This window comes from Pezoporus wallicus, unplaced genomic scaffold (assembly GCF_028554395.1).
Source record: "Pezoporus wallicus isolate ANWC-B61680 ecotype Strahan unplaced genomic scaffold, APGP_CSIRO_Pwel_v1 contig_420, whole genome shotgun sequence".
In the NCBI taxonomy this organism is placed as follows: domain Eukaryota; kingdom Metazoa; phylum Chordata; class Aves; order Psittaciformes; family Psittacidae; genus Pezoporus; species Pezoporus wallicus.
In genome coordinates this window covers 123,029-136,734 of record NW_026636658.1, presented here as the reverse complement: position 1 = coordinate 136,734, position 13,706 = coordinate 123,029, and the positions used below count along the sequence as shown (strand labels likewise).

Genomic DNA, 13,706 nt, shown 5'->3' with positions numbered 1-13,706 from the left:
GCACCTCGTCCACGATCACCGCATTACACCGGCCGCCCACTGCCTCCTCGTGAAGCCCATGTGGCAAAAGGGCGGTGGCTTCCATTTCCGGGAGAGGGCTGGCTAATTGTCAAAATGGCTGCAAGGGGTGCGGGAGGGTGGGCGCTGGCCGAGGCGATGGGTGTCCCCGCAGCCCACCGCGCTCATCGAGGCTCAGAGCCTTTCCGCCACCTCCATTTCCTCGGCGACGGCCACGGGGTGGGTGGAGAGCCCATGAGGCGCCGAAGGGGCGGGAAGGTGGCTGGCAGGGCCGCCCGACGCCGGCGGCGGGGAGCGGGCCCCGCGCTCGCTTCTCCCTGTGGTGACCTTGGGCGGGCGGCGCGGCCCTCCCTGCCGCGCGGCCGCTCCTTTCCTCCGCCCCCCTTTAATTTTTATTATTATTATTATCAATTTTAATTTATGTATTTTGGCCGCGGAAAGAGTTTGAAGCGCTCCCGGCTCGGAGCGGGGCGTGGAAGGAGGCCGCCCTCCGAGCGGCCCCGGGACTTTCCCGGCCGGAGGGCGCCGGGGTACCCGTCCCGATCCAGGTCCCCGCCGTATGTCCCCCCCGGCGGGCGGTGAGGGTGTCGGCGGGAAGGGGGCAGCACAGGCCCCGCTGCCGCGGGGAAGACGCGGCTCCCGGCGCTGTGCGCCCGAGCTGCTGCTGGTTACGCCAGCCCCGCCGCCTGCCTCTGCCTCTGCTCGCCTCTGATTCTGCGCACAGCCAGCCCCAAAGCCTGTCATTCTGCAAAACACAGTTTACTCAACAGAGCGAGTGGGGGAGCGGGAGAGGTGGAGAGAGGGAGACGGCGCGGAGGAGCCCAGTCCCGCAACCCAGCATGGCTTCAGGGGACCTTTACGAGGTAGCGGGGGACCGCGGGGCTGCCGGGCGGCGGGGGGGGGCGCCGGCCGGGCGGCACGGAGGGCAGCGGTACCGCGGCTGGGAGCCGCTGCTCCGAGCCCTTCTAGTTGCCGAAGAGCGGAGGAAATCGCCGAGGGAAGGGCTGGGGTGGGGGTAAAAGGGCTGGCGTGTTCGCCGGGTGGGGGGGAGGGAGGGATGGAGCGGCTGCCCTCCCTTCGCTCTGCCTCTCTCTTTTTTCTTTCTCTCTGTACTTTCCATCGGGATTGATCTTAGCAGGCCTTGCAAGAGAGAAGGAGGAAGGAGTGAAGGAGAGCGAGAGTTAGCGGTAGGATGGGGAGGCGATCGCAGTGTGATGAGCCCGGAGAGTGGAGAAAGTCCAGGTAAAGTCATAGGCGCTCTGGACGTGCTGAATGTGCAGATTAGTGCGAAAAAATGCGCCTTAGCGCTGCCGGGAGGCGCAGGGATGGAGGCGGCTCTGCGCCCGCTGTGCAAAGTGCAGGAGCCGGCGCCAGGTTGCTTCACCTACAGCCCGGCGGGGGCGGCGGCCGGGCCGGGCCCCCAGCACCACTTCGCACAGCGCCGCGCCGGGCGGCAAAGTTTGGTGGGGGCCCCGCTGCGGTGCGGCCGGGCGGCCCTGGGGTGCGAGGTGGGGCCGGTGCCGGCCCCCCGCAGCCCGGCGTGCAGTGCCCCGCGGGGAGCGCGGCGGCGCATCGGGGTCCAGTCGGAAGAAGGGGTTGAAGAAGCAGCTGGTCGGCAGTCGTGAGACAGCCGAATTTTAACCTCGGGCACCCAGTTCTAATGCCCAAACTGAGAACAAGTCAAGCCGCTCTTGCCGTGCCAGAGGAAGGAGAAAGTAGAGACTAAAAATAAGACAGAAGACCTTGGTGTTTAAATATATAGCTCTAGTAAGTGGAAGCTGAAGTGGAACCGGGGTGGAAGTCTACCATTTGAAAAGCCCAAATACGACTGGACATCCAACGGCTCTCGATGTGGAGCACCTCCTCAGGCTCCATGGTTCCTGCAGAAACAGCCGTTCGTGGTGTGGTCATCCGGAGCACACAGTTTGAGGGCTAGGACAGAAACTATCTCCGTCTGGTTGGAGCTGTGTGCCAAGGATTAGGCACTGCTCAGCCATCAGGGTGTGCTTGGGTGTGGAGCTGCTGCTGCAGTTGGTTGGACATGGCTGGATTTAGTCTCCATTTGGTGATCAGTTGTAGGGTCTCAAGTGCAAGAAGTAGAGGATCTGGCAGATTTCGCATAGACAGTGATTACTTTGTCATGGTATTTCAAAGTCTTTAACAAAGGTCATAGTTAAGTAATGGCATTACTCTGTTAGGACTGTATTTTGTTGTGTGGGACACACAGTTACTTTGAACAGTGCTTACACTTTACTGTGTGTTGCTAAATTATCAGAAGTACGTGATGATTTTAATATGTCATTGACCTTTTCCCCACCATTTTGCAGTATCTGTCATACTACTTTGCATTTTAAAGATATTGCATGTCAGCTGTATTGCTGTTGTGACTCTGCAATAGCTGGTAGGAGCTCTGTGAAGAACAATTTTGACCCAGAAATGTTAACAATACGGTTTTGTGTAGAGGATCTTCACCTGGTATTGCCCAAGTTTTCTTTAGATGTTGTGATTAGTTCTAGAAAGAAGTAAAACTAGTACCTCTCAGGCAAATGGTAGCCATGCTGGTTTACACTTACTTATCATTAAAAAAATTCTGCTTTTTTATGATCTTTGTGTTATTTTAAGACAGTGGATGTTTGACACTTGGATGTGGGCTGTGCACTGAGTGTGCTGCTGGATGGTATGCAAGTGACATTACTCAAGTAGTAACCTGGCATGTAGGGTTTCTGTGGGAGAGCATTCGTTCAACCCACTTTGCAGTCAGTTTTTAGGGCCAGACACTGCAGGCATTTGAATGGATGAATGTGATTTTTTTGTGCTGTAGTTCAAAGCCCCTGAATCACACTTCCTTTCTTTGTTACTCTATTTGAACTACTTTTGCTTATAATTGCATAATACAGAAGGATTGTATCCACCAGGACAGGTAAGTTAAAGAGGTATGGCTATTCATTTCTTGTTGTGTAAGGTTTTTGGAATATGACTCTCTCAGCTGGTCATGGTGTAAAATCTACACCTACACGTTGGCATGTTGGACTTGTGGGAAGAGGCACGTGCAAGGCTTTGCTTATCAATCGATCTACAGTTTGCATTTACACTGCAACATTCTTGATGACAGAGGACAGAAGGAACATCTAGAAAGTTGAAGAGTTTGTATGTGTAATAGGTGGCAAGTGTGTACATGGTAGTAGCTTCATTTCAAAAATGACTCCGCTTTGCCCCCCTGCTCCTTTCCATCCCAGAAAACCAACTGCATGAAAGGGACTTGGTAGAAAGAAGCTCTTGCAGATGGGTGTGATGTCCCACACCAGTTAGCACATGAGGTAAAGTGTGTTGTGCCTTCAGAGCTGATACCTTGCATGCTTGCTTGGATATATCCCTCTTTTCTCTCCTCTTGAAGAAGTAAAATATGATCTGGATGGCAGGATGACTATTAAACAGTTCCATGATTTTAGCTTCAAATAATTTGAGTCTGTTGGTGTAATATAAATAATTTGGGGCTGTTGGTGTAAATAAATAACTTGGGACTTACGGTGGCATTCCAAAGGTGTACTACACTCCCCTTCGACTGCCCTTCAACTCCGTTAGTAATATCTGAGTTCTTCAAGGGTTCTTACTGAACTTCAGCAAATAAGACAATAATTAGCTGTGCAATTTAGAGTATTTAATACTACAAAATTATTTTGTTAGAGCCAGTCATGTTCTAGGAGCCATGATAAAGCACATTAAAAAGTGCAGTGTGTATTACCTATATTAACTTCTCCTGTTTTGGTGGCACTCAAGAAGAAACTTAAGCATAACGTTTTAAGTTTTGGAAATTGATGTGCATATTTATCCTGTCAGTTTATTTATTTTCTACTGCTTTGTAATTTTAAAAGGCCTTTCAGGCTTTTAAACTTAAATTCAGTTTATATCTTTACGTTGAAGCAAAATGAGATCTCAGAGAAAATACCAAACTCAGTGTTTGGTTTACAGAGTGCCTTTTTCTAGTTAGAAATGGCTTCTAACAATCTGAAAAGCCTCCTATTATATTTCTTTTAGGGCTGTGAAACAGGTAGCAATTTATTCTAGAAGCAAAGAACACCCATTGTGAGTTCTGTGTTTACTGGTAGTCAGTTCTAGATACATGTATTAGAACCAAGAAACTTTACATCCAAAGATAATTGCTTCCATTATGTGATAGAAGGTAGGTGTTAGTTTTGAAGCTTTATTTTTAAGCAGTGGGATTTTTTTCCTTAAAATTAACAGTAAGGAATGCAGTATATATTTTAGTGTAATTTTCAGGCAATAGAAAATACTAGTTTGGCTTTGCTTAACTTCCATGTGCTTATGGCTTCAAGCTTTTCTGAGTGGGTGAGAGAGTCATGGAATTTTTCTCATAAGAGGTAACCTGTTAAATATTAAAGAACTATGGTGCATATTCCTTAGAAATAACAAACTGAAAATAAGGGATTGACAAAAGGGCCTTTTGGGAGTAGCGCAGTGGCCTTCAGGAAGGCAGTCCTGATTTGATTTATAATTCAAATACATTGTTGGATGCAGTGATAGGAAATCCTCATTCATTTTGTTAACAAACAGAAAGGGTAATATATTTACTTATAAATACCAAGTTTGTTGATTCTCATTAAAGTTGTTGTCAGTAATTTGAAGTAATATTTGTATTTTCTGTGTATAATTTACTTTTCACATTACCTAAACCCAAGTAGTTCTCTCACAAACCCTCTGGTATTAAAAGTTATGAGATGGCTTTGGAAGGGAAAAAAATTTCCATATGAGCAGTGCATCTAACTGTTTTTCGCAGCGCAGATCACCCCTTTTACTGCAATAAAACTCCACTTCTATTGATGAATATATGAATCCGTTATCAGTAACACAGAAGTGCTCATGAAACTGATGCTTATTTAATATTTTGGGGGGTTGCATACAGTGAACACAATTAGATACTCAGGGACGATGATGTTGAAATTTAAGTCTTATTTTAACATTGGGTCAGATTATATTGCACCACCTTGGGTAAGTGATCTACAGATTATAACTAAATCTGTGAGTGGGAATGTCTCATGTGTATTTCTGGATCACAATAATAAAATCGGTCTTTAAAACTCAGCAGTTTTTGCACTGAAGTGTTGCTCTTTGATGAAAAGCGATGTTTTAAAAAGTGGCATCTTCTCACTGAAATGATACAAGCCCATGGATGGAAGCCTTGTCCACCATAGTGACAGGTTCCAGTTAAATCTTAGTGTGTTTATGCAGCTGTGTAAGAACAGGCTGTGGTTTATTTTGGCTCCTGTGATCCACTAGAAAGACAGTGTATTTCCAGGTGAGTTCCAACATCTCACTTTTGTACCTGCACTCAGGTACCATCAAAGTCAAAACTTGAAGATAATAATGGCACTTTTTGGCCTGCTGAATCCCTGTTACGTGTAGAAACGCATAGATGGGAGAGAACACAACTGAGCTAGGTTTGATTTGCAGATGCAGAGTTTAGAAAATAATTCCTGTTTCACAAAAGGAGGAAATGCAAGTTGTTAAGCATTGTGGCTTTTCATCTTGCCTGTCTGTCAATAGAGCCACGTTTTAGGAAAGATACATACTTACACCCACTTATTGAACGCTTATGGAAAGCAGAAATCTATTTTTGAAATATTGCAGGCATGTATCTTCTAAGACAGAGGTGACTCGCAAGATGGTACATTTAAGTAAATGTTATTATTTCTCAGGTTAAATTAACCTGTATTGCTGTAACTGTTCCATGGTGAAGGAGCAAGACTGATTTAACAAGCAGAAAACAGTCTGCTGTTGAAGTAGGATCTGGGGAATATAGAACAGAGTCAAGCACCTGCTTGTGTAGAATGGCAAGGTATGGCTGTGATGCCGATTTCAGTACTACCAGGCTTGTTCCCACCCACTAAGCACTTGGTCATCTGTAATTAACACCTTAGTTTTCTTTCAGTGGAAAAGCTTTACTAACAACTGTTTCAAAAAATCAGCTATTTATCTATTTGTTGTCATTGATCTGTTATCAAAATCCGTATTTAGTAGACAACTATCCTCAAAATTCAGTAACCTGTGAGCAGTGTGTTACTCTCAGACAGCAGAAATCCAGAAATCTTATTGCCTGATGAAAGTTTTCAGGACTATATTCCAATTTAGGTGTGATTTACAGTGTTCTGGGCAAGAAGAATAGTAAACTGTGCAATTATCTGGACAATAGGTTAAATTGAGATATAAAGCTAATAACAAAGAGTTAACCTGAGTCTCCTCTGCCTGAGTCTTGAAATTGCCTAAATTAAAGATCCTGAGCAAGTTTCAAAAGCGTAATTGGATAACTCTGGCAATATTCATTATCTTACTAAGAAATTCCAGTGTCGAGCCGCATATGGAACATTACAATGCACATAATGACTGTCTTGTTTACCTACAACGTCATTCTGTTACTACGATTCCAACTTCCTCATTACACTCTAAACTGCTGGGCATATTCTGGGGTACTGAAAACCAGTTGATTTCTTATGCATGTTACAGTTCTTTTACAATCCTGATGAAATGTTTTATCTGAATCAAGTGTAATTTATCTCTAAATATATGTCATAAGCATACTCCTGCTTGGAATGGCTACTGAAAAAACACTCTATACCACTCTAGAAAGCCTAAATATTTGCAGTGAAGACTTTCTCATTGCCAAAGACACTGAGCTGAACATGCTTCCCTTTGTTGCCCAGGTTCAAGTGTTCATACCTGTCCGAATATTAAAATGACAAGAATATTTGTAACACTTTCTGAATGACAAATGTAGTGCTTTACTTTGGGCTGATCTTGGATTCAAAATTAAAATCCAGAAATAAACTTATTGTTCAGTAATTTTTTGTGAAAGTTAAAAGAGATGAAACAGTTCAAATAATGGCAAAATTTAAATGTGGTCTAATACTGACAGAAATTGGCTATTTTTTTTTTTTTTTTAACTCAAAGGAGTAATTGTGATGGCTAGCTATGTTGTCCATCATTTCCTTGTCCACTTGTTTGACTGTCAGCAATGCTACAGTTTCTTGGCTCCGTATATTTTCATCAGTGTTGTTCCTCTCTACCCATATATTTTTCAGACAATATCTGCAGGACATTTTATGGCAGTGGCATCTGGACACTGGCAAAAAAAAATTAATTAAATAGTTAACTGTTTCCTGTTAAAACTATTAGAACAATATAATGTATCAAACAATTTAAAGTGAAATATTTGGAATGTAAGGCAACTAGTAGTGGGATATGTTAATGCTGTCTTGCTTTACATTCATGCAAATAAGAATATTCTGGTTTTGACAGGAGGAAAATCATCCTTTTTGTCTGTTGAATAACAATGTCACATTCTGTGTTTATTATCAAACCTTTAGACTGGTAATCTTGCAAAGCTGAAGGGGAATCCACTTCAATCTGATTTCTTCTGTCACGAAGAAAATGTAGATTCTGAAAGAATTTCAATACTACCTCATTAGGAGTCATAACATAAAATGTTGTTGCCAATCTGATAGGTCTCTAGAAGCTTTCACAAGAAGTTGATATGATTGACCTCTGTAGGAAAGAGTTACTATTCTTGGTGGCTCACCAAAGAAGGGGAAATAGGTTGACACTTGCAAAATTGTAAAGGGTAGCAGCATGATCAGTAGACTGCAACAAAACACTAAAACAAAACCATCATTGAAAACATACATTGAAAGGACATGCTTCCTTCAAAATACCAGTTTCCCTGCTTGGGCTTTGCTAGATTTCTCACAGTCTACCCACAAAACTTGCAGCCCATTCATTCAGAGGGACACAACAGGAACAAAGGAGGGTATTTTCCTCCATAAAGCACTTCACTGCATTTAGTTAGATTTTGTGGGGTTTATATTAAATCATCTTAGAATAATGTAAGCACTTACGTGTGCTCAGCACCCAGTGGATTAAGAAGGGATACAAGGGACTACATACCCCTAAGTCTGAGCTCTATGGCATGCAATTTAGTAGTACCTATAAATAGAATCAGTAGATACATGTGAACATGTCTTGATTTGGAGAAGAGTTAACATTAATTTGTAGAGGAAAGGCACATCTCACAGAACTCTTAGTATCTGGATGAGAATAGCTCTGGCTGGGGTAAATGGATTTTCAAAAACCCTTCTTGTAAGATCCCACAGTAGCAGCTGCTAATGAACCAAAACTGTGGTCCAGAAGGACTGGTCATCTCTTAGACTGCCTGGTTCACAGAAAGGAACGAATGAAGGGAGGCTGTGGTAAGAGTTTCCAAACATCAGTGCTGAGACTTGTGCTGTACAGCAGAATCATTAATTATCTGAAAATAATTACACTTACTGCTGATAACTTCTCGATTATTGTTAGCATTGTCAAGAGAAAGGTTGACAATGAAGAGCTGGATGACAGCAGCTGAAATTCAGTGTTTATAAATGCAAGCTAATAAAGGAAAAATAATCCTGACTATACATGCATAACAATGTGCCCTGAAAAAGGAGAGATTTTGGAATTACTGTGGAAAGTTTTTGGGTGTGTCCACATTAGCATTTAAATTTGGATCAGGTGCTTGCTCTCAAAGTGAGTCTCCCTGTGATCCCCATTTACCACACCTCCGTTTGCATCACAGAACTGTCTTGGAGAGCAGTAACCACACTCCCTTCAGATGCAACTAAGCCAGAAGATGTTCCAGCTCCTAATGGGTGTCTGATCCATGGGACCTGACTACTGAGTAATGGAAGTGAACCGCAGGCAAACAGAATTTTGTGTGTTATTAAAGAAGGAATTGAGAATGAAACAGAAGATGATCATCTTCATGTCACTGGGGAACACTTGTGGTTCCACATTTGTGGTACTGCACCCACCTCAAGGAGAACACAGTACTAGCAGTAATGCAGAGAAGAGACAGCAGGGTCTTGCACAGTATGGAATGGCTGTCAGTGAAAAAACACCTTAGGACAGCCTCCTGGCTCCAGAAGAAGTGATCAAGAGAGATACGAATGCTATGGAAAAGACAAATGGGGATGATTAGTTAATTCAGTGATGAATACTGTTTCTCATTGCATGAGAAAAGACATGCAGCAAATTAAATTATTAGACACATAACTGAGACAAAGGAAGCACTTTTTTGCACTGTTGAAATCTTGGAACTTATTGCCATGAGATGTTGTGGAAGACAGAACTATATATGGTTTCAAAGAACAGTAAAGGATCTTCTTGGAGGTTAGATCCCTTTAAGCACAAAAAGAATCTTTGAGGTGCTAATCCCCAGAAGCCCGGAGAGTAGGGCAAGGGCAGCACCTCCTGTACAGATGCCATTTCCTAAGCATTCAGTACTGATTTCTGTTAGAATGTACATGTTGAGCTAAATGGACTTTCAATCCAACCTTGTATGGCAGTTCTTAGTTTTGTAAGTACTAAACAAACATAGGTATTGACTAAGGTGTTGATACGGTCTGCAGAGATCACAAACGTACTTGCCTTACAAGTTGTATTCTGGTATTCTAATTGCTAGTCATTGGCAGTTAGTATCCTTGCAACTAAAGGACAAATTAGAGTACTGGGTTCAGTTTCCAACACAGAAGATGTGGTTTATAGAGATCTCCCAGGCTAGACTGCTAACAGGATGTCACAGGTGGTATAAGCAAACAGGAGAGGGAGGAAGTGATGAAGTTGAATTGGATCAGACATGCATAAAAGTGAAATTTTGGCTCATCACTGTAGCTCTCGTTAATACATGATGTAAAGGGGATAAAAATAATCTGGAAAACTGAGTTAATGCATGGAATGAGACAAATGATTGAGTCAGTGTTCTTAGAAAGTTATATTTATGCAATGTTTTGAATTAACAAAATGAGCTTTCTCCTATGAGAAAAGGATTTCAGCATCTAAAAGGATTTATCCACAACTTACCAGTATTTACATTTTTGGATGGTCTTCATACGCTTGCTTAACGCTGTACAGGGTTGTTGATACACAGTTATAAATCTTTAAAAGCCTTACCTGAGTATTTGTTAAAAAGACACTAACTTTTAATAACTCCCTCAGGTTGCTATTGTGGCATTTGTTTTTCCAGAACTGGTGATAAGCAATACCCTGAAAAATGAACAGTGTCATTTCTAACTGACCAGTTCAACCTCTCAAATTCTTTCACACAGACAAAATTAATAGTTTTTTTGACATCGCTTCACAGTCACTGCATTGAGCAGTGGTATTGTAGACTGTCTTTGTGAGGAAGAGAGCATTGCTTATGTATTAATCTTAGTAAGTAGAGAGAGATTACAAAATAAGGTGTGACATTGAATAGTTTTTTTTTAAGACTGCTTTGTAAAATTTTCTTGGCTGTACTAATAGACTTCCCTTTAAATGGTAAGCAGTTGAAATTTCCTCTAATAATATTTTTTAAACCATTAAATCATTTCCCGTTTTGGAGAAGGGACTGTTTTGCAAAATATAAAATCCCATTATCACATTAGTACACCTGATGAATTTGTCTTTCAGAACTGTTTTTAAGATAGGTTTCAGGTGGTTTAGTACAGGAAATCTGACAGGAAAGGTGCTGGGGAATTGCTACTAAATATGGTCCACATGGAAAGAAAATGCACAGTAATGCTTACTGGGCTTCTGAATGGATTTGGAGACTCTTAGACTGCAAAGGTGTTCATCACAAAATCTTTTGGTCATTAATGTGAGTGTGGAATAGTGAACTACAGTGCAAATGTGAATGCATGAATTCAGGATGACACAGCATGAGAAGACCTCTTTTATGACAAATGATTGAACTTAGCTCTACCTAAACAGAGGATGTAGCAACCTTTTAGGCTCAACAATGGTATCATCTAACAGTATAGCTTCAAATTAAATAAGAATATGACAAAAGCATCAAAATCCTACAGGGAGAAGGAAGGAGGCTTTGTGTATCCCAAATTAAGTACTGTGGAATTATATGGAATACCTCATTTATGTAATAAAATGCCTTCACATGACTCGAGGGGAAATAACCTGGAAGTTCTTGAAGGAATATATGCAGGCTACTGAGGTGCATTAAAACTTCACAATTCAACCGCAGCAACTGGAAGTCAGACTGTAACAGAGTCTGGGTGCACAAACTCAAGCTTTTTACAATCCAAAAATGTGAAAAGCTTCCACTCTTGTGTAGTTAAACATCACCACTGGTTCATCATTTTCTTCTCTGCTGAAATGCTAGAACCAACGTGCTGTAACAGTCAGAAAAGGAGGTGGTAGAGATGATGAGAAACTTGACAATGTTTTATGAAGTAGTCACTATTATATACCTAATATTAAATGCTGCTGATTAATACCTAAGAGAATACAATATTTGTATAGTCAGCAAAATACACGTTAGTATGGAAACAGTGATAAAAGTAACAGGAAACTGACAGAAGCCATGGGTATCAGCTTTGGCTCTTCAGCAGTGGAAGAGGAGAATTATATTTTTTTTTTACTTCTTTTTCGTTTTTACAGTGGAAATGCAAGGTGTTTTCTGTCTCTACATATAAAAACAAAGTGTGAGACAGGCAATTAAATAAGAAATAGGCAATGCAGGCTGCAAAATCTAGTAACACTGAATGTTCCCATTGCTTCCCTTAATGGCTTGATAATGCCTTATGTACAGTAGAAGCCCTAATCATCTGTGCACTGATGATATACTAAAGATGCAACAGAAACACCAGAGAAAGCTGTATTTGGTAATGTATTTTTACATATACAGTGGAAATAGTGGCTCTTTTACTTTACACCCACAGAAACTCTTTATGTTTCTTAATAAAAAAGGGTGAGGCCCACCGCCAGCTTTTATGGCCTTCTCATGGTTACGTTTTATTTGCCTCTTGGTGTCAAGAATTGTCAGTTAACTGTGGGAATTAGGGTCTTTCAGAGCAAAGTTGTTTGGCATCATAGGGCTGAGCAGTGCTTTCAGAGCTCAGTTGATTTGTATCAGCTCCATCTCTTAACTTTCCTTTGGTTTAGGACCTGCTGAAGCATTTTGTACATAATGCTGATGTATTGGTACTTTTAGAGAGGCTGAGGTGTTAATACGCCACCAGACTACGCGGCAGGTAGGCTGGCAGCAGCTAAGGAGTATCAAGAGTGCTCTGCTTCTCGTGTGTCCTCATTCCCCAAGGACCGTTTCAGAGGCCATTGCAAGAAGACTCATCTGTTGCCCTCATGCCATCTTCCCCACTGCCTTCTCACCAGCCACAAATGACTTCAGCTGCCTTATACACATGAGCTTGCATCAGCTCACAGACTTTACACAGCAGTGCCAAGGTAGCCTGGTCATCTCTCCCTGCTGACTAAAGCCTGAGCAAACAATATGTTGTATGGCATTTATCAGTCATATCAAGATAACAAAAATTCCAAGCTCTGTGGAAGACACCCGTTGTTTTTCATTGTACACATTAGAAGCTTTGGATTTTCTCATCAACCTTTTGTTACACTAAGAATGCATGTTCATCCGAGAACAGCATGGCCCTACCATGGACTGCCTGTTGTAGTTCATGATTTTACATAAACTGGTGTTCTTGCTACGTCAGGAAAGCTCAAGAAGAATGAACAGAAGACTGCTATTTGTTCCAGTTGAGTAACATCAGCTTTGTCATGTGGACCACAAAGGATGCTGGATCTTTTTTGCCGCATTGTTTGACCATCATACGCTTTGGCTTTCTGACATGGCATTGCTTACAGTATTTCTAGTGAGTGCCAGTGATACCACATTTCTCACTCTTAGAAATGGTATCAAGTATTGCAGTGCATGCCTGGTTACCACTTACTTACAAGCTGCTGTGGGCTGTGATTTGAATCATTCTGCAACAGTGCTGCTGTTACTTTTTGTGCTTCATCCACTTGTAGCAAATGCCACTGACAACCTGTTTAGAAGACAAAGGCAAATCTTATAATGTGAACTGGACATTGTATTTGTACAGCTTACTTTCCCTGCTATTAACTGCTGCTCTTGTAGCCTACTTAGTGTACAGGGGTAAAAAATGTCTTCCTTACTGATCAGTTGCGTCAAGGACTCTTTTACTTTGGCTAAGCAATCTGCATTGCTGTTGTATCTTAGAGGATACACCCCTTGATTTTCTAGTCTATATGTGGGCAAAGTGCAGGTGACAAACCAGGACAAGATTCTTTAATGCTGTTTTATTCACAATGCAGAGTTCCTTAGGTAGCTGAAATAATTTCTGCCTTAACAGAACACTTCTGTAAAATTTCTAGATTTCGTTATTAATTCTAGGGGTTTATGCAGCTCAAAGCAGCTCTAACAGAACTTTCCCTAAACATCTTTCTTCATGTCCAGTTGCTGTTGTTCCTCTTACTACCAAGAGGCAGCCATTCTAAGATCACAGGCTTCTCTGGAAATCAAAAGCTGCAGTGTAATGGCAGTTGATCTTTCAAAGTGCAGGGTTAGGTCCTGAGGAAGTTGTTTAGTACTGAGAATCACAAAGGTATGTTTTGGCTGTGTACTTAAATGCATACGCTTTTACAGGCTTCGAGGGGATATCTGGGGATTGCCTACAGATATTTAGTATTTGATATATTACTTATTTAAGATTTGGAAAGTACTTGAGAAGTACGCTTCAGGGTTAGGAGAGGAACTGTGTGATAAGCCTTAGATCTCACAGGAGAACTGATAGCAAGACCTACCTTTCCGTTTCCCTTCTGATTATACACTA

The 13,706-nt window shown here is 42.0% G+C and overlaps 1 protein-coding gene across 1 annotated transcript in view; it reads left to right on the top strand.

Annotated features, from left to right (window-relative positions):
* Window positions 1–593: 593 nt before the first annotated feature.
* Window positions 594–13,706, top strand: part of CDYL2 (chromodomain Y like 2) — a 61,230-nt gene continuing 48,117 nt past the window's right edge. Inside the window, exon 1 of the mRNA XM_057401154.1 lies at window positions 594–881. Within this exon, the coding sequence (XP_057257137.1) occupies window positions 858–881 (24 nt within the window). The 5' untranslated portion in view covers window positions 594–857. The remainder of the gene's footprint in view (window positions 882–13,706) is intronic.